This window comes from Saimiri boliviensis, chromosome 6 (assembly GCF_048565385.1).
Source record: "Saimiri boliviensis isolate mSaiBol1 chromosome 6, mSaiBol1.pri, whole genome shotgun sequence".
NCBI lineage: Eukaryota > Metazoa > Chordata > Mammalia > Primates > Cebidae > Saimiri > Saimiri boliviensis.
In genome coordinates this window covers 131,552,217-131,576,111 of record NC_133454.1, presented here as the reverse complement: position 1 = coordinate 131,576,111, position 23,895 = coordinate 131,552,217, and the positions used below count along the sequence as shown (strand labels likewise).

Sequence of the window (23,895 nt, the reverse complement as noted above, 5' to 3'; positions counted from 1 at the left end):
TTTCTTCCCAAGGGGCTGAACAGAAACCAGCCTTTTCATAAGATGACTGCCTGTCTTCCTTCCCAGGCACAGAACAAAGACGAGATGAGATATCGAGATGAGATGAGATGCTCCTCCTCCCCGCCACCCCTCCCCTGCCCCGAGATATACGCTTCCACGCTCCCTCTTTCTTCCAATGTGTGTCTTCTGAAAAATGTAGATTTACTGGGCACTAACTAAGTCTCACAAGTATATAATCATTTGTCTCACTTGACGCCCCTCCCCTTTTCAGGAAAACATATAAGTACAAATCCTCCTAAGCACCCCTTTAGAAAAAACAGCCACAGATGCTTCTGTGACTCGAGTTTTTCCTGGGCGTGCCCTCAAGCTGGCTTGATAAACCTTGATGATTTGAGAATTATGCTTCAAGTACTCATTTTGATCATCAGCAAAATAGGAAGACCCCAACTCTACAAAAATTTTAAAACTTAGCTGGACATGGTGCCTTGTGTGTCTGTGGTCCTAAGCTCCTCGGGAGGCTGAGATGGGAGGATGGCTTGAACCCAGGAGTTCGAGCTGCAGTGAGCTATGATCGCACCACTGCACTTGAACCTGCACAACAGTGAGACCGCATCTCTGAAAATGATTTTTTAAAGAATGGAAGGACTAGCCAGGGATGAGGAAGCCTCACAGAGCATGTATCTGATAAAGGACTTGGTCCAGAATATAGAAATGTATAACATATAGAATATAGTAGAGAACTCTTGAATTCGATGAAAAAACAATCCAAGTTTTCTTAACAGACAATTTGACAGACACTTCATCAAAGGAGATGTGCAGACCACAAATAAGCAGCTGAAAAGATGACCCCACACAGTCAGTCACCAGGAAATGCCAGGTAAAGCCGCAGGGAGGGCTCCGACACATCTGTTAGATTGGCTAAAATTAAAGACCGACCGCATCAAGTGTTGACGAGGAGACGGAGGAACCACAACTGTCACAGAGGACTGCTGGGCTGCAAAAGGATATTGCTGCTTTAGGAAAACGGTCTGTCAGTGTCCTAGAAAGTTAAACCCACACGTACCATATGACACAGCCGTTCCACTTCCCAGCTGGCTGTGGAGAGTGAAAGTATTTACTCACAGGAAGACTCGTACACAACGATTCCTAGCAGCAGCATTTGTGAGAGCCCAAATAGACCCTGCATGCCCATCCACAGGTGCATGGGTCGGCATGGTGAGCTCCACCCAGACAACAGGCTGACACACACAACACACACACAGCTCAAAACCACGACCTGGGTGAAAGAAGCCAGACGGAACCAGCACTGGCTGCAAGTCCATCCACAGAAAATTCCACAAGGCACATAACCCATCCATCGTGCCTGATGGTAGGGCAGCGGCAGTCTGGTCGTGGAGCAGGGGGATGCTGTGAGGGTGATGGGCGTGCCCACTCTGCTGATACACACTTATACACATGGGCACTCACACCCATATACACCTATGTGCATGCACAGGGTCTCCAAATGTCAGAACTCATGGAACTGTCTGCTTGAAACTGGGGCGGTTTGCCATACGCCAAGCATGCCTCTGTAAAGCTGCTTTAAAGTGTACGCCTGTAATCCCAGCACTTTGGGAGGCTGAGGCAGCCAGACTGCTTGAGCCCAGAAGCTTGAAACCAGCCTGGGCAACACAGAGAGACCCCAGCTCTACAAAAAGTACAAAAATTAGCGAGGCGTGGTGGTGCGCATCTGCAGTCCCAGCTACTCAGGAGGATCTCTTGAGCCCGGGAGGCCGAGGCTGCAGTGAACCAAGATCGCACCACTGCACTCCAGCCTAAGTGATAGAGGGAGACCCTGTCTCAAAAAATAAAAAATAAATAAACTTCTGGGGAGGGGCCTGTGGCCCATGAAAGCCTAAGAACCCAGGAGGCACAGTCTAAGCACGTGGCTAGCAGCCCCCAAAGGAGCTGCTGTTATCCCCATTTTACAGACAGAGGAAACGCAGGGGCACACGGCCTGCACCCACAGGGCCACTGGGCAGGTGCCCGCCCTGGGCCAGCCCGTTGGCCTCCTTGCCCAGTTCCTAACCAGGTGGAAGGCAGCACCTGGACTTGGAGGTCACAGTAGCCCCAGCGTGGGTGGCCCAGGCCATCCACCAGTGCCCGACCCCCTACCCTGCACCACACCTTGAATCCACCTTGCCTGGGTCTGCAGGGGAGGGATCAGGGGAGCAAAGCTGCTGGCTGTGTGCACGGGGCCCATGTGCCCAGGCATTGATGTGGGAGGCAGGCGTCTTTCACCTCACCTGGGCCAGGCCCAGTGGACAGCAGCCCCTCCGGCACGAGGGCACCCCAAGGCCTTTGCCAAACCCCAGCTCCCAGCCTTCTCCCGCCTGCACCCTGACATCATCTCAACGGCCCCGTGTGACTCAGATTGTGGTTTTCAGCAGAGACACGAGGCTACTTCCTGAGGCTGTATCTGCCTCCTGGTGGCTTCTCAGCTGATGCCCCTGGCCACACCATATCCTCTGCGGAAGCCTACACGGAGCTGGGGGACCAGGCCCTGCTCCATTCCTGGCTGCTCAAGGGAAGAGGGAGCAGCCTCCTTCATGAGGGCCAAAAGGGTAGAGGCTGACGCCGTCGAAGCCAGCCCTGCCCTCCTCTTGGGCACCTGCTCTCCTCCCAGACACCAAGGTGCCACGGAGAGTGTCTGTGGCTCAGCCCGCCCCATGGAGCCCTGTGCAATGGAGAGATAAACCCCAACCCCCTCACAGCCCACTTCCACCTTGCAGAGGCACCCCGGCCCCCACCCCGGGGAAGCCCAGGCCCTGGGACCTGCTGACCAACCTCGTCCGGTTCTCCAGCCACAGCCTGCTCCTCCAACCTCCAGGTCACCTCCTGCCCCTGCCGGAGTGCCCCCATCTGTCGGCCTTGCCCTAGAAGCCACCTCCTCAGGCTCCCACAGCCCCCTGAAGTCCAGCTGCCCACACCCCTGCCCCAAAGCCCCTGGCCTCTGGCCAGGCCATGCTCACTGCTGCAACCTAGGGCTGACCCTCAGAGGCAGGGTCCAGGTGTCCTGGGAGTGGGCAGAGGAGACCACAGGGGAGAAGGGCAGGGGCCGGGTCCCTGCTCTCCATAAACTAAAATGATTATGATCCCTGTTTCTAGATAGGACGACTGAGGCGAAGAGAGGCTCAGGAACCACCAGACATGGAGCCCAGCGCTGTTCTCTGGAGGACAGGAAGGCCCTATCCCTCTGCCCACCTGCCAGGTGCACCCTGGACAAGGCTGGGCAGCATCCCTGTAGCCTGGCCCCGGGCAGCGGCCTGGCAGCAAGCTCTCCTGAGGACTTCTGGCCTGCTGAGGGCTGTGCCCTTGGGCAAGGCTGGTGCCATGCAGAAGCCCCTGAGGCTGGGCAGATGTCAGTGATAGCATCTTGAACCCTGCTCCAGGACAGTCCAGCAAGGGTCAGAAGGCTGTGGCTGCCATGGCCAGCAACAGAGGCCAGCCCCTTACCCCTCTAAGAGCCACAGCCCCAGGCCTAGGAGGGGACCCCCAGCACTGTGTTTCCCTGTAACTCTCTTATGGGAGCCCTACCCTTCCTGCAAAGTGAGGGACAAACCCCAGCCTGGGGAGGGGCACCCCAGGACTTCTCCCCGTAGCAAGCATCCATCAGGCTGGGGCTCAGCCACGGGTCACCTCCCCTTTGGAGAGCCCTTCCCCACTCTGTGCCTCAGTCTCCCCAGCCATAAAATGGGGCAGCTGGGCCACAGCCTGCCTGTATCCCCTCCCCGAACAGTGCAGGTTGCTGCTCCAGCTTCCTCAGCCACACACCCTAGGCAGTCAGCAAAACCCCGAGTCCCCGGGTGGATAGGCAGGTCCCAGCCAGGACAGGAAGAAGCAATGCCCTCACAGTCAGCCCCTGAGAACACATATGCATGCCCTGAAGGGTGGGCCCGTGGGAGTCGACCTGAGCCGTCACCAAGCTCCCCCAGGGAAGGACAGGTCAGGTCGTGAGCCCGGCAGGTACGGCCAGGAACCATCCACATCCATTCCCGCCTGGCAGCGCTCAGCTCGTGCCTCCCGGCCGGGCTCCAAATGACCTTCCAGGAGGTACAGCCAGTGCCCAGTGAGGCCGGAGGGGAGCAGTGAATCTGTGCCATCCATTGTTCCCGGCCTACCCAGAACACAAGCTCTGCCCAGAGGGACACCAGACAAGGCCACTCCTCCAAAAACCTTCTCCCAGGAAGTTCTGGGGAGCACGCTAGTGGGAGGCAGGGGTCCGTGCCCACCCCTCCCCTCTCCAGCTCCACCGCCAAGCAGGCACTGGTACAAGGCACCTGGTGTGAGCAGGGTATGAGAGGGGTCAGCATGGGGCAGGGGCCGGACAGAAAGCCCTACTACGCACCAGCTGCATGACCTGGGCAAGTGTCCGCCCTCTCAGGCCTCCACGCAACCAGGACAAGCTTCGTGACTGATGCCCTCAGAGGGGTTCAGCCCTGGTGGGGGCCATGATTCCTCCTGATGCAGACCCCAGCTGGCTGGGCCTTGGAGGAGCATCTAAGGCCACCTGGCTGGATGGAGGCAACCTGCTGCAGGGACAGTGCACTGCCCGAGAGCTTCTGGCTGCAGCCAGGGCCTCACGGCCTCATGCCTGGGCTGGAGACCAGCCTCCCAGGCTGATCCCTTGGACAAGGGTCACAGTGCCAGCTTGAACCCAAGAGGTTGTGGCTGCTGTGAATTATGACTGACTGTGTCACTGCACTCCAACCGGGGTGACAGAATGAGATTCTGCTTCAAAAAATAAAAAATAAATAAGCTTCCTGGCAGGGGCCTCTGGCCTGTGAAAGGTTAGGAGCTCTGGAGGGCCAGTGAATTTTCTAGGCACGGTCTAAGCCTGAGGCTACCACCCCCTGAAGGAGCAGCTGTTACCCATTTTACAGATTGCGGAAAGAGGTGCACACAGCCTACACCTACAGGGGCTGCCCAGCGGTGCCCAGAGCTGTGCCCAGGCCCCCGAGACTGCTGCCCTGCTTCCTCAGGCAGGAGGCCTTTGAATACACAGGAAAAGAGAAGAGAAGTGCCCTGTGGACCCCAGCTCCTTCCGTCTCTAAGCAGCGCCCCACAGACGGGACCCACCTCAGCCCAGCCCACCCTTTCCCCCTCGCCCAGAGTGTTCTTCCACCAGCATCCCGGAATCCAACAACAATCGTGCAATCCCGGCCCCTGAGAGAAGCTGGAATCTGCCACACTGAGGCGCTGTCCACCCCGCTCACTCCCGTCCCCCAGGTCTCCCCAAGGACAGGACGTGGGACCCAAGGCCCAATATGCAGCCGCACCCAGGGACCAGAAGCCCAGGGGACCCTGACACCACGTGGACCCAGGGCCATGGCGCACCTGCTCCCACCCCGAAACCCTCCTAGGTCGAGTCACACTCAATTCAATCAGAGTTCTCAGTCCAAGACGCCAGAAGACCCTCCAGGAATTCCAGAACCCTCTAATCGGCCTCTCGTCACTTAAATTTTAAATAACCTTTTATGATTTTTCGAAAGCAATAAATTTTTCCTTAGAAAATTCAGATGAGGAAAACTAAAAAGATGAAAACCCACAGGCCACACCCAGGGGTGACCATGACGCACACTCGGTGTCTGGGCCAGCCCACACCTGGACATCGAGCGTTCTGGCCCAGGGAGCGCCCGGGCCCACCACACGCAGCTCGCGCGTGCTGACGGAAGCACCACCTTCTACGTCCCTGTGCCAGTCAAGCCCTGTCCACCTTCTAATTGTCCCATGGGCCCTGTGAACGTCCCGGCCCCACCTGAATCCGCCTGGCAGTGTTGACATCCATTTTCCACAGTCCTGCTTTGCAAAGTTGGGCCTGTCACTCCGGCCCACCGTTATCAAACCAGACCCAACTCCCAACAGGGAGCCCGCCGAGCACAGAGCCCTCAGCGCTGCCTTGCACCCTGGGGAGAGACTTCCTCTCATCCATCGGCCAAGCAAGTCCCCCCACTGGAGTGTCTACAAAAGCACCTGCAGGGAGTTGCCAGGTGGTACTCAGGGACCAGGCCATTCGGCTTCAGAGGTGACCCCCCTGGGCAATGTCTCACGAGGAGCAGAGAGGTCACCACCCTGAGACTCAAGTTGCACAAACTCAGGCTTCACATCTCGGCTCGGGCACCCATGGACCTCCCCGAGCCCCTGTGTGTTGAGCTCAGCCTGGTGCCCGCCACAGGGAGGGCACCTACAAACACAGCCACCCCAGCCCCAGCCCCCGGAAGAGGCTAGACTGGCCAGGACACCCAGGACGGCGTGACTTTGAGGTGGCAGGCAGCCTGCCAAAGGGGCCATGATAAGAGGGAGGCGGAGCCTGCCCAGGAGACCGAAGCCAAAGAGGCCACAGAGCCCCCAGCCCCGCCCATCCCCTGCACCAAGGACAGCCAGAACATTCCACCACTTGCCCTGTGGGTGTCGCGCCTCTGTGGAGCTGTCCCGGGCTCCTTGAGCAGCTGCTGTTCTGGGGGACAGGGGGCAAATTTATCCTTAGCAGAAAACAGCCTCTACCTCGCAGGGCAGCAAGAACTTCTGAAAGGCCTTCTGTATTCCAGCCTCCTGTCTCACCCACTGGTAGGCAGGGATTAGGCTCACCAGGCACACGGTAAGGTCAACTGGTCCGGCAAGGTCACAGCCAGGCGAGGCTGAGCCAGGCGCAGAGTGTCCAGTTCCCACTCTGACCAAGCTCAAGCCGGGACCCTGAATCCACCCCATCCCGCACTTCCCACTCCCCACACCCTGACAGCAGGGATGTCCCTGAAAGACTTCCAAGGCCCTGACTGGCCCCACTTCCCTGGGGCCCCTCTTGCCACCACCCCACCACCCGCTCGGGGGCCTCACCCAAGACCCTTCCACCCCAGAGCCACAGCCCTCACCGAAGACCCTCCTTGACTGCTCGGCTCATGGGAAAGAAATCTAAACCCCAGGCTGGGCACTGCACATGGGCCCGGGTTGGGTCCCTGTCACTTGGGGCTGGGCCCTGACTCTCCAGCCCAGGCGGGTTCTCCTTTCTGCTCCTTAAACCTCCAGACTTTCCCTGCCCTGGCACTCTGCCTGTGGTTCTTGCCAGCAGCGCCCACCCTTCCCTTCACTTCACCAGCCCTCCCCTCAGTCCCGGCTCTCTAAACTGTGAGTCACAGGCAGGGTCACCCTCTACCAGGAGAGCAGTGCCCAGGGCACACAACAGAACATGCCAGCAGGTTGGTGTGTACAGGAGCACGACCCTGCCACTGAGTAACAGGTGGGGGGATCACGACAGCTGCCACCCAGAACACAGTGAGGCAGTGGCAACATCACAGGCGGTTCCCATCATGCCAGGAAGAGATGGCGCATTCTAGAAACCAGCAGCCTTTGCTGAAAGCCCCCAGGAACAACAGGAGGCTCGTCAGAGTGGGGAGGTCTGTCAGAAGGGGGAGGCCCGTCAGAGGGGGGAGGCCCGTCAGAGGGGGCAGCCCTAGACACCTCCCCTGATGACCACACTGCCCTCATTTCCCACACGCACACGGCAGCCCAGAGGCCTGCCTACCTTGCTGGCCTGGCAGCCCCAGAAAGAGCCATGAAGACCCACCCAGCACCCACTGATCCAGAACCCAAACCATCAGAAGGGTCCAGCCAGGCCCACTGGGGCTTTCTGTGAGATATGCCCACAGCGAGCCCCTCAGCCCAGGGAAGGGCTCTGAGTCACTCAGGAATCCCAGAAAGACACAGTGGGGCTGGGTCTTATCCCTGGACAGCTGCTGGGATGGTGGAAAGAGCAGCAATCCATGCCACCTCCACTGCGGGAGGCCGAGGCCACACTCACTGAGAGGCTGACTCAGACCTCCCCTCAGGATGGCAGACGGCGGATGCTGCACACGGTGCTGGAAGCAGCACGCACCACCCGCGTCTCTCCCTGCGCATCCCTCGCCCCCCCATCCCTTTCTGTCTCCACTGCCTACCACTTCACCTGGCCAGCGGTCTACCCATCTACTCACCACCACTCATACCCCGTCCAGCGGCCTGTCCCTCCCTCTGCCCACCTGTCCTCCCCCAGGGCACCTACTCCATGCCCGCCCTGCACTGGCTCAGGCGGCACAGCATCTTTCCCAGGGTCCGAAGCGGCCACAACAGAGCCAGAAGGCTGGCCTGCAGGTCGGGGCTGGGGCCACGTCAACAAAAGCAGCCATGATCTGGGCTGAGCGAATCCAGGCCCAGCACCAGCGCCCTCCTGCACTCCAAAGACGGGGCCTTCCCGGCCTCTCATGGCCCTAGGCCGTGGAAGCTGAAGGGGAGGCAGGGAAGAGGGGCCACCGTGCCGGCTCACCCAGTCAGCATGGCCTTATCTGCCCCACACTCAAGGCTCCCTTCCCGGACAGAGCTGCAGAGGCTATTTCAGGAACGGCAGCAACCAGCCTGCAGCACTGCTGGGAGGTAGCTTGGAAGCAATCCCCTCTGAGACTGAAGAAATGGGGGGCGTCAGACAGCCCCGCAAAGCCTTCAAACAGCCCCACACACGCGATCACGGTGGACCCGTCACCAACTTGGACGCTGAGTTCTAATGCCAGGCCGAGACACAGAAAGACAAACTCAGAGACGCAAGGTGGCTGCTCAGGGCCTCTCACTCACCACGGGCTGCCCCAGATCACCAGCCCTGGACCCAGGGGAGGCCGGGAGGTTGAGGCCCGTCTGACTATCAGACACCTCCTGGAAGCCCAGGGCCTGCAGCAGCCCTACCCAGGGCCGAGCCCCACAGCAGGACAGGCCTCTGAGCCACGCCCCCAGGCATCACAGAAGACCCATAGGAGGGCCACTTGTACCGGCAGAAGCACACCCTGGCCTGGGGCAAAGCGCTCCTCCAAAGGCTTGAGGCGGTCTTTGGGGCCAGAGAGAGATCTGGCCCCCCACTAGGGAGACACACCTACTGCCCTCTCACAAGGGCCTCGGAGCATCCAGAGGCAGCCCAGGCCACAGCTACCTGGATGGGGGACTGTGCCCACCCAGCGCCACCCCTCCACCAGAGTGGAGTCCCCAGCATCCCCCAGCAGTGGGCAAAGCACTTTGGCAAAGGGGCCCATGCAAACTTGTGGTCCGAGGTCTGCTTACAGCCGGGCTGACGGTCCCATACCTGAGACGCCTCCAAAACTGAGGGACACAAACTGTAGCCTTTTTCCTCCAGGCCTCAGAGCCACGGGGAAAAAAGGGACAGAGGCAGGAAGGGAGGGAGGGAAGGAGGGAGGGAAGGAGGGAGGGAAGGAGGGAGGGAAGGAGGGAGGGAAGGAGGGAGGGAAGGAGGGAGGGAAGGAGGGAGGGTGGGAGAGAAAGAGCCTGTGGAGGCCAGAGCCCTGAGCTGGGAAGCAGGACTGATGCCGTGGAGTGAACAGTACCCATGTCGGCAGGGCCACCTGGGGGCTGGGCACCTGCTCCTTCCTTGGGGCACTGCTGCCTCCATCAGCCACAGAGCCCCCTGAAAGACCAGGGATGTGGGCACAGTATCTGTCCAGCCAGAGAAATGCGGCCCAGCAGCAGAAGCCCCACTGTCCGCAGCCACCCTGCCCGGCCTGCCCATGGCGAATCAGGTCACTCAGGGACTGGCCCTGCCCCGGAGTCCTGCCCCCAGCTGGGCCACAGGCTGGTAGGGGTCTGGGCCCTATTGCATCTCCAGAGACCTCTGCTGCCTGTGGGCACTGCAAGCAGGGACTTGAGTGAGGGGCCCCCTGGGGGCGGCGGTCAGGACACCAGGGCCCGTCCAGGTTTTGGAGGAAACCAAAGCTGGACATCTGCACTGGGTGGGGCTCTGATCACGGCAGCCGGCAGCTACTATTCAATTCGGTTCATCTGAAAGACTGCAAAACCACACATTTTTTCTGGCTAGCATGTAACCACATAAAAGAAAAAAACCACACAATAGTTCTTACTGACCCAGTCCTCTGACCAGCCCCAGGTTTCAGCCACCTGTGCTGCATTGGAGGGCGAGTAGGTTTTAAGCAGAAGTGAACCCCTGCCCTCATTTCACAGGCCCCAGCCATCTACCTCTGGGACCCAGGCCTCTCGCCACATAGCGGGAACTCTTAGTTAGGCAGGAGGGCTGAGGGGCCTCCAGGGTGGTCTGTGGGGAGGAACCAAGCCCTCACTGTCAGCCGTTCACCCCCAAAGCTGCCGTCCACCATGGACGGAACAAGCTGACTTGTCCCTGCCCGATTGGCTCAGAGGAAGTCGGTACTGCCAGTCACCACAGTGCCACAGCCTGCCCCCCACAGAGGGAGCTGCAGACTGGCAGTGACCCCCACACCCTCAGGGAACCAGAGCTGTCTCAGACTCTCACAGCTCCTTGTTACCTGAGACAGGGAAGCCCTCATCTGCTCCCTCTAAGCCCTGCAGTGAGGAACTACATGGGGTTCCCCTCTAGGAGCCCTGATTGCCGCCCCCCCAACCCCTGTCCCTGTTATGGCTTGAAATCAGGGAGTGTCACGTGCATGCTTTGTCTCTGCCCAGCCCCAGGCAGGCCACGCAGCCCCTGGACGCCATGCCCCACATCCTAACCTCACAGCACCGGGTGGCATGGGACACCCAGAGGAGACCACAGCGTCCCCACCACCGTGTCCCAGGGCAGTTTCCTTCTCCTTGTTTTAGAGTTGAGGTGACACGGCCACCTGGGAGCTGGGTGCCAACTCTGGTCTGTTTGCTCTAGAGCCCCATAAAGCCCCTGTCCCTGGGAAGGAAGGGAGCCATTCACAAAAGCATCCCAATAGCCTCCAACCCTCCCAGCTGGGCAGGTGGGCCAGGAATGCACCCTGGCAGCTCGGGCATGGGCACAAAAGGAACACATCAGCAAACCAGAAGTAATGTAATACAATATCGATTGTCATTATTTAGTGAGGACCTAAGTAAGGCCATATGTCACAAGTGGTGGATGTGTGATTCCGACTCTTCCGGTCTCCGTCCCCCTTCTTTCCCTCCCCATTATTTCTTGGCCACTGACTTACTGAGGAAATCAGGTCATATGTCCTGTAGAGCGTCCCCTACCACTGGGATTTTGCAAGTGGCCTCCTGTAGCATCATTTAGCATGTTCCTCTGGCCCAAGTATTTCCAGTAAACTTGTACTTAGAGCACGAGGCTTGGTGAGATTTATCCATCCATCCATCCACCCACCCACCCAGGCAAGGAAGCATTGTGGATGGGAGCACTTCCCGTGCATCGTCCAGAGGCCTTCGCCACTTTGGAGAGGCTGGCAGCTGTGACGCACCTCGCAGAATCCCTGAGCTCACCAGGAGCTGGAGCCTGGCAGGGCATCAGCAGCACTCCTGCTTCAGGCATCTGCGGGAGTCCAGAAGAAAGATGCAACCCCAGTAACCGCTGGGTTTCCCCAAGTTACAGTTCACAAGGGAATCACGGCAGGGATGCACGCCAGGTACTCACTGCTTACTTGCCAGGGTTTGAAATCGTGAGTGGTCTCCCTATTGATCTCTGAAGTTGCCCTTGGGTTTTGCCTCTCAGCATCAAGATGAACTTGGGATCTGAACCCCATCGATGCGGCTCATCCACTTCCTCTGTTAGTCAGCGAGGCTTATCCACTGCATCTTCGGCTTGGGGAGAAGCTGGATGGCAGGGACATCTTCCAGTCCCACTGGCATGGCCCTAGGGTGCCTCTGATAACCTCCCTGGCTTCTGCTGTGATGGATGCTCTGGGCTTAGCTCGTATATCTCCTGCCACAGACCTGGACTCCGCCATGTCCTCAGGGGCCCTGGTTTCTTTCGGGCAGAAATGGCAGCTGGAGGCCACAGTCAGGTCTAGAGATGCTTGTAGCTCCTGAGTGGTCCTTGGTCCTGGGCCTTCCAGTAAGCAGAGATATTTTTTAAGTCAACACCGTCATGGAAGCATACTGATACATGTCATTCAAAGGCAGGGATGGAGGGTTTTTTGCTTAATCTCATCTAACTTACATCTGTTTTTCTTTCTCCCATACCCCAAATTTCCATTTTATTTCAGCTTCTATTGTAGGTTCAGGGAATGCAGGTGCAGGTTTGTTACAAAGGTATATCGCATGATGCTGAGGTTCTGGGTAGAAACGATCCTGTCTTCCATGCAGCGAGCACAGCAGCCCACAGGCAGTGTTTCAGCCCTTGCTCTCCTTCCTCTTCCCTCCCGCTCTTGCACTCCCCAGTGTCTTGTTCTCATCTTTATGTCTGCATGTATTCAATGCTTGGCTCTCACTTATAATAAGGGAGACCATGCAGTATTTGGTTTTCAGTTTCTGCGTTAATTCACTTAGGATAATGACCTTCAGCTGCATCCATTTGCTTCAAAGGACATGATTTTGTTCTTTTTCATGGCAGCATAGTATGCCATGGTGTACATATACCACATTTTCTTTATTCGATCTACCATTGACAGGCACCAGGGTTAATTCTACGTCTTTCCACCATTAATATATCGGTGCATGTGTCTTTTTGGTAGAACAACTTATTTTTCTTTGGGTATACGCTCAGCAGATGGGACCGCTGGATCGAATGGTAGTTCAACTCTTAGTTCTTCAGGAAATCTCCAAACTGCTTTCTGTAGTGGCTGGACTCATGCACATTCCCACCAATAGTGTGTAACTATTCCCTTTTTTCTGCTGCCTCACCAGCATCTTTTATGTTTAGACTTTTTGAACCAAGGCTACTCTGACTGGCATGAGATGGTATCTCATTGTGGCTTTGATTTGCATTTCTCTGATAATCGGTGATGAACATTTTTTCATGTGTTTGTTGACTGCTTGTAGATCTTCTTTTAAAAAGGTGTCTACCATATCTTTGGCCCACTTTTTAATTTTTTTTTCTCATTTTTTTTTTTTTAAGACGGAATTTCGCTCGTTACCCAGGCTGGAGTGCAATGGCGCGATCTCGGCTCACCGCAACCTCCGCCTCCTGGGTTCAGGCAATTCTCCTGCCTCAGCCTCCTGAGTAGCTGGGATTACAGGCACGCTAATTTTTTGTATTTTTAGTAGAGACGGGGTTTCACCATGTTGACCAGGATGGTCTCGATCTCTTGACCTTGTGATCCATCTGCCTTGGCCTCCCAAAGTGCTGGGATTACAGGCGTGAGCCACTGCGCCCGGCCTTTTTTTCTTATTGATTTGTTAATTCCTCATAGACTCTGGAAATTAGGCCTTTGTCAGTACAAAGTTTGTGAATATTTTCTCCCATTCTGTAGGTTGTCTGTTTATTTCCTTGACAGTCTCTCTTGCTGTGCAGAAGCTCGTTCATTTAATTAGGTCCCATTTATGAATTTTTATTTTTGTTACCATTGCTTTTGAGGACTTAGATACAAATTATTTGCCAAGACCACTAGTGAGAAGAGTATTTCTTAGGTGTTGTTCTAGGATTTTTTGTTTGTGGTCTAACATTTACATCTAATCTGTCTTTAGATAATTTTTGTATATGGTAAAAGATAGGAGTCTGGCTTCAATTCTCTGCACATGGGGAGCCTGTTATCCCTGCGCCATTTATTGAATATGAAGCCTTTTCCCCCATGGCATATTTTTGTTGACTTTGTTGAATGTACAGATGGCTGTAGGTGTGTGGCTTTATTTCTGAGTTCTCCTTTCTGTTCTGTTCCATTGGTCTATGTGTCAGTTTTTGTACCAATACCATGCTGTTTTGATTACTGTAGCCTTGAAGTATAGTTTGAAGTCAGGTAACGTGATGCTTCTGGCTTAGTTGTTTTGCTTTTGTTTTTGTTTTTGCTATTTGGGCTTTTTTTTGATTCCACCTGAATATTAGAATAGTTTTTTTCTAATTCTATGAAAACTGAAATTGGTAGTTTGATAGGAATAGCATTGTAATCTGTAGATTGCTTTGGGCCATATGGCCATTTTAACAATATCGATTCTTCCAACCCATTAGCATGGAGTATTTTTCCATTTCTATCATCTATGATTTCTTTCAGCAGTGTTTTGTAACTCTTGTGTAGAGATCGTTCACCTCCTTGGTTAGATGTGTTCCTGGGTATTTTATTCTTTTTGCGTCTATTATAAATGAAATTGCATTCTTGATTTGGCTCTCAGCTTCAATGTCATTGGTGTATAAGAATGCTGCTCATTTTGTATCCTGAGACTTCACTTACAGTTCCAGGAGGCTTTTGGCAGACTCTTTAGGGTTTTCTAGATATAGAATCTTATCATCAGTAAAGGGAGATAGTTTGAGGCCCTCTTTTCCTATTTGGGTCCCCTTTTCTTTCTTTCTCTCGCCTGATTTTTCCGGCTAGGACCTCCAGTTTTATTTTGAATTGGAGTGGTGAAAGCGGGCATCCTTCTCTTCCCGCCCTATTCTTAAGGCAAGTGCATCTGGCTTTTACCCATTCCGTATCATGTTGACCATGAGTCTGTCATAGATGGCTCTTATTATTTTGAGATATGTTCCTTCGGTGCCTATTTTTGTTGAGGGTTTTTTAATGAAGGGAAGTTGGAGTTTATCAAAAGCTTTTTCTACATCTATTGAGATGATCCTACGGTTTTTGTTTTTGTTTATGTGGTGAATCATATTTTATAAAACCGCCATTCTTACTGACACCAACACATTTACTTACCTTAAGCTGCAATTCCCATGCTGCAGTCTTAGAATAATAAAACAAATATCATCACGACTGTGATGTGGCCACTGCATGCAGCTCTGTCTTCAGCAGTAACTTGCTAGAAATATGTCACCTGAAATTAGTCCTTCTGGGTGGTTAAGTCTCTAATTCAGCACATAGTTTTAGGCTTATTTGTTTCATTTCAATTTTGAGGGACTGCTTTTTCTGGTTAAGATTTACTTAGGAATTTTTTCATTAAGCAATTAGTAATCACTTTCTTAAAAATATGCGTTCTATTCACTTACATGGCTCCAAAGTGAAATCCATAAAATAAGGCACATTCAGAGACATCTTGATTCCATATGCCCCCTCCCTCCTTTTGAGGTCACCTTTTAAGATTTGGAGGTTTCCATGGCTTTTGTTTTTAATATTCACATACGCTTGCACATTCCCCTTTATCAGATGAAGAATAGTTGTTATACTTTTATTCACTGTGCTTTTTCACTTAAAAAGTATCGTGATATGCTAGTTGTGGTGGCTCATACCTGTAATCTCAGCACTTTGGAAGTTTGAGGTGAAAGGACTGCTTGAGGCAAAGAGTTTGACACCACCCTGGCCAACACAGCAAGACCCTGTCTAAAAAATAAGTAAACAAATCCTGATAATCATTCCATAATAAGAGAGCCATATAGGCATTTCTTTTTATAGCTGCATGATATTCCACACACCTCTGATTCAACCCGTGTTCTACGATGTGCATTTGCATTTTTCTCAACAGTACTTTCATCTTCGCCTGCCTTTGCCTTCAGTCAGGTTCCCGGGAGGGGGTTTGCGGGGTCAGAGGTCAGTGAGGACAGTTTTGCTGGATGGTGCGAAATCCCCTCTCACCAGGAATGAGGCAGCACCTTCTCACACGTTCAGGGGCCCCCTGTGGGTTGCTGTCCTGTGAGGGACTCGTGTTTACACCTCCTGCTGGCCGTGGGTTTTCTTCTGTTTTCAGAAACTCTTCGGATAGTAAAGAGGTTAACTCTTCGTGAACCATCACATCTGCCCCCCTGCCCCATCTGGCACTGGTTGCTTCCTGTTCTTTAGGTTGCTTCTTTCTCATGTGATCAAACACCCAGATCTCCTCCTCCATGCATCTGGCTTTCAAGTCACAGAAATGTTCCTCCACTCTCAGGTTAAAGAATTCCAAGTGCTTTCTTTTGGTACCCAAGTGGTTTTCTGACCCACTGGGAGTCACATCCTGGTGTGTGACGTGACCAGTGGGTATAGTCTGATCACTTTCCACATGGCCACTCACCCCATAGCATGCATGGAGCCGCCCATCTGTTCCCCACTGGCTGGAGATGCTGCCTCTGTCTTTTATGAAACTTCATATACAATGGGATTCACATGCAGTTTCTAAAAAGCTGTTCCACTGGTGATCTGCTTGCCTATAAGGCAGTGTCATGCTGTTTTAATTAGCAAAGCTGTATGTTTTATAATATTTGAGACATTCTAGCCAAGAGCACAGACATGACTCTTCACAAGAGAACAGCTGGAGACGTCACGGAATAGAACGCCAAGCCCAGGGCCCGCCAAGATCAAACGCTTGAGGCGCATGTTTCCTGGGGCTGCTCAGACATAGCCAGAGGAGGATCCTGCCCCCATCTCTAGCTGCTCCCCTCTTCGGGGCAGGGTGGGGATGCCTCTGGCAGGGGTCTGCCCCTCTCAGTCAGAGCTCCTTCTGCTCCCTCCTCTGAGCTGCCCGGCTGCTCTGTATAAAAGTTGAGGAGGCAACGCCTGGCCCCAGGGTCGGGTAAGGGGTCCCAGTGCAGCTGGGCTGTGTCCACACAGAGGAGTGCTCCAGGGCTGAAGGGAGTGGAGGGCTGGGGGTCCCTGTCCAGATGCTCTGCCTATGGTTCCTGCTTTCCAAATCTCTTCAAGTCTCTGCCTGGAGCAAATTCAGCCAGGAGCTGGGGAGAGCTATTCAGAGCACCCTTTGTGTGATTTGGGGAGGCAGCAGAGAAAGGCGCATACCTTGGCAGATATGGAGGGGAAGCCAAGAGCCCCCACCCCCCAGGGAACCTGCACCCTATAGGTAAGGGCAGCCAGAACTCACCCGCTGCCAGGATCCAGGCACAGAGCAAGGCTTTGAGAGCCACCTCTCAAAGGTGACAGCCATCAGGGTACTTCCTGGGGGCAAATACCAGGTGGGAGTGGGGTGGGCATGGATACACACTGGGCCCGAGGCCAGGAACAGCGCATCGCCTCACTTGAGAGCACAGCATCCTAAGGCCTTCTGGGAAGAAGCTTTCTGGGTGTGGCCTGAGCAAAGTGGCCAAGCTCAGTTGTCTCATCTGTAAGGCAACCCAAATGTCCCCATCTCTGTGAGTGGATAAGTGAAACAGGGAGCAGAGCCCAGGCCTCGGGTCCCAGAGTGGGCAGGACCATGCCCTGGGGCCAGCTCCCCAGCCCAGCCCTTCAATCAAGGAGAAGTTCCTGCCAGAGGTGGCCAGGCAGATGCCACACAGACTCCAGGAGTCTCATCTGAGAGTCCGGTGCCACCACCCTCGTGGGAGCCTTTCTGCTGGTCCATTCCATGCAGTGCCTGGGACCACTGCCGGGTCCTTCCTGTGCGCAGAGCACTCCAGGGGCAAGGACAATGCCGATCCCGAGGCCCCGAGCCTCAATCCTCTAAGACAGGGATCCTCAACCCCAGGTTCATGGTCTGTTAGGAACCAGGTTACACAGCAGGAAGTGAGCGTTAGGTGAGTGAGCATTACCACCTGAGCTCTGTCTCCTGTTGGGTCAGCCGTGGCATTAGATTCTCACAGGAGCACGAATCCTGTCATGAACGGCACATGCGAGGATCTAGGATGCACGCTTCTTATGAGAATCTAATACCTGATGATCTGAGATGGAATAGTTTCATCCCAAAACCATCACTGCCCTGGTGAAAAATCTTCCTTCCACAAAACAGGTCTCTGGTGTAAAAAAGTTTGGGAACAATGCTCCAAGGGGAACGGTGTTTCTGCAGAAGGGCTCAGGCACCCCCTTGGACACACCACCCTTACCCCGGATCCTTCTGGAAGCACCATGCCTGCTCAGACGGACCCCACACCCTGAATCAAATCTTAGAACATCCCAGGAGAGAGTCGAGAAGTGGGCAGACACCTGGATCCCACCATGGATCTGCCCCACCCCAGCCAGGGACGGGTCGACAGAGAGAAGCCCCTCCCCAGCCAGCCAGCACCCACCCACGCCAGGCTCCCAGAAGGGGTTGGGCCAGGCAGCGGAAGCCACACTCCATCACATGGTCAGATACCTCATGTAAAAACAGCCCCCTGGACTAGGGTCACATGGCGTCCCTGTGGTCACTCAGCCAGTACCAGAGACATCAGCTGCCTCTCTTTGCCAACTCCGATAATTTTGCATCCGTGAGGTCTGGGGTTTCTCATGGTGCTCAGAGGAGCTGTTGGAGAGAGACAGATGCCCACCAGGAAGGCGTGTGGAGGCCAGGATGGTCTCACCAACGTGCCCGCAGGGACCCCAGGCACAAGCAGAGTGTGGTGTAGGAGCGCCTGGGCGCTAGAGAGACCCATGGTGACAGCAATCTCATACTGGCCAGCCACAAGGCACCTCCTGAGACTGAAGCCGTTCCCTGCTGCCCCCTGCTCTGTAACCAGACCTTGGGGTCTGGGTCAAAGTGGCCCAGGAAGGTGGCATTAATTGCCTCACTCTACCCTCCAGTAGCAGATATTGGGCTTCTGGAAGCTTCTCTGTGGCATCTCCCCAGGCCAACACCATGGTCTCCCAGCACTGGCCATACACCAGCATCTCGCCTTGGGCATTTGCCCTCTTGGCTCCTCCTGGGCCTGGCATGTTCTCCTGGCATTACCATCCTTGGGAGCTGTCTCCTCTCGCAGGTGTCTGAGGTGAGACTGTCCTGGCCTTGTTGTTCTTGCCCATGGACAGAGTCTTGAATCACAGGGAGATACAGCAGGGGCCAAAAGCTGGTTTGGAATGTCAGGGCTAGGGAGGGCTCGTCCACCTCCCAGACAAGGCAGGTAGAATGCAGGGAACTGAGGGCCTGCCCAGGGCCAAACAGAGACTCAGGACCAGGACCTCTGCGTCTGCACCTTGGCTACAGAGACCGGGGGCATTCCTGTCGCTGGAAGGCATGAGCTCCCTGGACCTGCTGCGTCAGGCCACAGCCCCGTTAGCAGTACCCCTGGGACTCAAGGACGCTAGCTCACCTGAGCAGCTCTGGGTCACAGGGGCGAGGACGTCGAGCTCAGAAGGAGCAGCCTCGAAACCAGCCTGACAGCAGGAGGGGAATTCCTGGCACCCAATGCCTTTAAAAACGGGGGCATCAGCCACCCAGGTGGAGTCACCTACTAACCCCTGTCACTCTGATGCCCTCAGTGGGCACGGTGCTCCTGCCCATCTCAGCTGCCCCCATGGGCACTCAGCTCCGCACAGCCTGCTTCCAGCTCTGGGGCACACATGGGGTGGGTTTGGAGCTGCTCACCCTTCCTGTCCTCTGCGGAACATGCCACATGCCAAGACGACACGTGGCAGAACTCACGGCTGACCTGCCAGCTCCCCGGCTCCAACCACCTGACCTCGCACCAGGCAGCCCAGCTGCATCCCAGGCCCTCACACCCAGTGGAGGTTCATCCCATCAGCACCCAGGAGTGCCCCTCAAAGCCCCTCCCTCAGACCCAGCCCCCCGACATAACACAGCCAGCACGTTATGTGCAAAGGTTCCAGTGCTTTGCAACTGCCAAGTGAAAGGGACCCTCCTGTCCCTCCACCTGCCTCAGCACCCCAGGAGCGTAGGCCCAAGTTGCGAGCACCATGCCCACAGGGAACTGTGGCTTCAGTGCCAGGCACAGGTGGCTGTTCTCTCCAACAGAGGCAGCCTGCGTGGAAGGCGCTGCCACCAGGAGCCTGCCACAGAGGATGAGACACAGACTCGGAGCCCAGAACCCTGGCCAAGGCAGCCCAGCCACAGGGCCATGTCCAGACACAAAGCCCTGCCACCTGCCCCATGCCCAGCAGGCAGTGCCCGCACTACCTGCCAGGACCCAGGTCCCTACCACCCTCCCGGCCCCTGTCCCCACACAGACGGGGGAGGCCCTTTTCCCAGACTCTAGGCTCTTTTGCCACCGGGACTGCCTCCTCCCCAGCTGACAGCCAGGGGTAAGGAATGCCTGTGTTCCCACCAACTAATACGAAGCCACAGTTAGGCACTCAGCGTGTTGACAAGGGTGAATCCAGAAACATGGGGCTGGGTCTGCAGTGAGGGGACCCCAGACAGCCAGGAGATGAGACCCAGGGCTCGGGCCCCACAGAAGGTGGCACTGGGGAAAGCTCCAAAAGGAATTCCCAGTTTTACTGGGAATCTAGGGCTGAGGAGTGGGTGGAGGAGTCTTAAAGAAGATGGAGAGAAAGAAACCTGGTGGCCCAGAGGGGCCCGTCCTCCTCTGTGCCCACCTCTGCCACCTGCCTTGGCTTCCGGCCTCCTGCCTTCTGCCCAGCTGCAGAACCATCACCCAGCAGCTGCTTTGGACTCCAGTGCTGGAGCCCAGGGCCAGGAGGGCACTGAGGGCCACAAAGTTGGGCGCTGCAGCCTGAAAGCTGGCCTCTGCATGGCCTCATCTTTTGGGGAGGCAGCCAGATCAGCCCAGTCCACCCGCAGGACCCGCTTCTGGCTCTATCCGTGAGGGTTCTGCCAACACCCCTGGAAAGTTCTTGGGAAACAGGGAAAGCCAGGACTGTGGGAGCAGGGAGCAGGGGCTGCTGAGCCAGGCTTGGGTTCGAGAGCCTATGGGGCAGTCTCCACGCTCTCCGGGTCCTCCCTCAAATCCCTCTCCTTGGCCACAACCAGGATCTCCAAGCATCTCAGCAACCGGGGTAGATGCCGGCTGGATGTACACACCCCTGGCCGAGGCTCACAGCAAGAGATCTAGGACCTCTGGGTGCAGCAGCGCTGTATGGACTCCTGTGCCCTCAGCTAAGATGGGAGCTGCCACCAGTGAGGGTACAAGCAGCCACAGATGACAACTGGGGGCGTTGGGGCAGGAAGCCTAAGCGGGCAAGGGTCATGGCCCAGGTGCTATGTCCGCCCCAGTCAGCCAGGGAGGCCAGAAGGAACACAGGAAGAACTGCTCTCCTGGGGGCGGAGGTTCCCCGAGGAGGGGACAGGATATCCTGGCTGGCCTCCCCAGCTGCACACAGGAGAGTTCGCCCTAGCCCTGCAGGTCAGCCGGACACCAGCTCCTGCCTCACCCCACTGCATGCCCGCCCGGGCCCTGGCTCCTCAAGGCCAGGCTTGTCATCCTCAGGCCAGAAACCACAATACTTCTCATTTCACAATCCCCCTAAAGACAGGGCCCTGTCTCTGCTACCATTGCCGACATTTCTTACAGCAACCCCAGGGCTGGACTGGTGCAGGGCTGGACCCGATTTCGCAAGGCTGCAGGTGGCCACCAGCTACTCTGCCATCCTGGCCCTATGGCCAGGTCTCCCCAGACTGGTCCTGCCAACCTCCTAGAGCACTGAGGGTGGGGGCGCATCTCCCAGGCCCCTGCCAAGCCACATGCCCTGCCAGCCAGGGTCCACCTCCAGTCCCACCCCACATGGAGGGACCTGGGTGGGAGGCTGTTCATGACAACTTCCCAGGGCCAGGCACACATCTTACGGGGACAGGGCCCAGAGCTGGAAAGGACCAGTCCCAGGTCTGGACACTTCACAGAAGCGTCCCATTCCTGGCCACCCTCACACAGAAGCCACCCCTGCCTTGCCAGCTCTGCGGAGGCTGGGCAAAGGCAGACTCTGCTGAGTAAACGTCCGAGACCTAAGCAATCTGAATCAGGAAGAAAACACAAGGGCAAGCAGAGACTTCCTCTGGGGCGCGGCGAGCCCTCTTCCTCCTCCTTTGCACGGGCGGCTGCAGTGAGCCTGGGAGGCATGTGCCCACAAACCTGCATGCAAGCGAGAATTGAGGGGGGGCTGCGGGCATTCTGCCTTGGTATCTGGCTGAGGGGTCTTCCCACCCCTGGATATCTCAGAGAGTTTGGGGGCCAGGAGGCAGATGGCCACTAGTATACAGTACCTGTGAGCCTGGCATCTGCTGGACATTTGCACAGTGGCATCGGACTTGGGTGGGGTGCTCTGGGGTCACTGCACACAAACATCTCCCAAACCCCAAGCCAAGCTCCTGCCGCTGCAGCCGTGAGCAGAGCCAGCTCCTCTCACAGACCACCAGTGGCCAAGGCTCAGGCACCCACTGACATGTCAGGAGGCAGAGGCTTGGGAGCTGGGGTGGGGAAAAGTCTCTAAGACCACACCCCAACCACATCTTTGAGGACAGATGTGGCTGAGACATCCTCTTCCTAATGTGGAAGGCCACCTCTCTGAGCAAGGAAGGCAGTAGCCCTGGGACTCCTACCCCACCCCCTTTCCTGAGGCCGTGCTTGAAGCCAGCTGGGGCCTGGCTTCTGTTGCCCCCTCCCCTTCAGGGCCCTGGTGGCAGCTGCCAGCAGTCAGAGAAGGGACAGACCCCTGGATGCCCTCCAGCCAGTTCTCTATTGAGCCTGGCTGAGGCAGAGGAGATGCTTCCACCTGTGAGGACCCTCAGGGAGACCACTCTTGCAGCCATCAGGTGAGCCCCACAGCCCTCAGCCATGGGATGGCTGGGTAGAGGCTCCCAGAGGAGCCAGAGGCTGGCACCACACCAAAAGGCTGCTGGCTGGGCAGCCAGGAAGTAGGGCCACTGGGATGGCAGGGGAGGGCCCCAGGCAGGCATCAAGGAGAGCAGCCTGGACCTTCCTGGAGGTCCCGGCCTGGCCCCGGGCAAACCCAGTGCTCAGCGCTGCTCAGGCACGCTGTACTGGGAATCGGAACCACCTGGTGATAGGGAGGGCCAGGTGAGTCTTGTTCTCCAGGAGCACAGCTACCTCTGAAGGAGGGCTGCAAACCTGCCTCTCCACTCTGCATCAGGCCAGATTTTCCTGAAATTGTTGGGCTAATATGGGGCCGCTGGGAACGTCCATGCCATGCTGAGCCCTCCAGTAGCACCACTACCGTCACCATCCTATCCTGGACAGCCCCCTGCCCAGAGTCCCTCTGAGCCTCAGGAGGTCTGAGATGTGGCACCAGCGGGGGGTCAGGCCCCTCCTCTCTTAGGGGCTCCTGAGCCTCTGGAGTCTCAGCCGACCTTGAGGAATTCTCCTACTGCACTCAAGGTGCGCTCTCCAGCAGGCTTCTCTTCCCAGAACGACTCACACCTGGACCGAACCTCCCAGAGGAGTGGAACCGAATTCTGGGCTCCAGGCTTCCCCTCCCCAGTCTGCTCGCTCCCCACGCCGGGCCTGCAAGCAGCTGTGTACCCCCCAGACACAGCAGCGCCCCTGAACTTCACGGGGCCGTGCAGAGCTTGTGTTTCTGCCTTCCCCACTTCCTTCCCTCATCTGCTCCGGGGTCGCAGCTCCGACCGGGCAGGTGGCGCTGGGACAGAACTCCCCCGCACCAGCTCTCAGGAAGCACCTTCGTGCCGGCCGTCGCGGATGGCGATACTCACACAGCGAAGTGGTAGACGAAGCATTTCCAGCCCGTGGGACGCTCGAGGAAGTTGTAGACGCGGCCCTGGACGTGGGTGCGCGCCAGCAGCGGGCGGCGAGTGCTGTAGATGGAGACGCGCGGGTCTAGGCTCACCGGCGGCCGCGGGCCAAGGTCGGAGGGAACTGTGGGTGCGGCGGCCGCGGCCGGGGACGCGGGGGGCGCGGGCCCTGGGGCGCCGGGCGCGATGGGCGCGTAGAGCGCGCCGCCCGCGGGGCCGCCCTCCGCCAGCTCCAGCGAGAAGGGGCACTTCTTGGCCAGGCCCGCGCTGCCCCGCCGGGCGCCTGGCAGGCGGCCCCAACCCCAGCGCTTCCTCTCGGCCCTGGGCGGGGAGGAGGCCGCGGCCATAGCGACGAGGGCCCGCGGGGGACCGGCCCGGGCGGCGGCACCAGGAGCTGCAGCGCAGGCGAGCGCCCGGGCACAGTGCGGGCAGCCGTTGCTGCCAGCCCCGCCGCGGGGGGCCGCTGCCCGCCCAGCCCGGGCGCTCGGGGCGGGGCCGGAGGGGGCAGTGGCCGAGGGCCGGTCCCACGGGGCGGCGTGCCCCGCCCCCGCCCGCACGCCCCGCCCCCGCTAGCCCGGCGCTCACAGGGCGTCCCTTCCCGCGCCCACCAGCGTGGCTCGCCCTCCTCCGCGCACCCCCTTGCTTGGTCTGTCCCCGCCCCCGCCCGCGCCCGCGCCCGCGTCCCCGCCCGTGCACACCTGCTTAGTTACACCCGCCCCG

General features: G+C 57.0%; 1 protein-coding gene across 1 annotated transcript in view; it reads right to left on the bottom strand.

The window, feature by feature from the left end:
- The window catches only part of KCNQ1 (potassium voltage-gated channel subfamily Q member 1), a 393,190-nt gene extending 369,496 nt beyond the window's left edge, over positions 1-23,694 (bottom strand). Inside the window, exon 1 of the mRNA XM_039471158.2 lies at positions 23,137-23,694. Within this exon, the coding sequence (XP_039327092.2) occupies positions 23,137-23,522 (386 nt within the window). The 5' untranslated portion in view covers positions 23,523-23,694. The remainder of the gene's footprint in view (positions 1-23,136) is intronic.
- Positions 23,695-23,895: the final 201 nt, after the last annotated feature.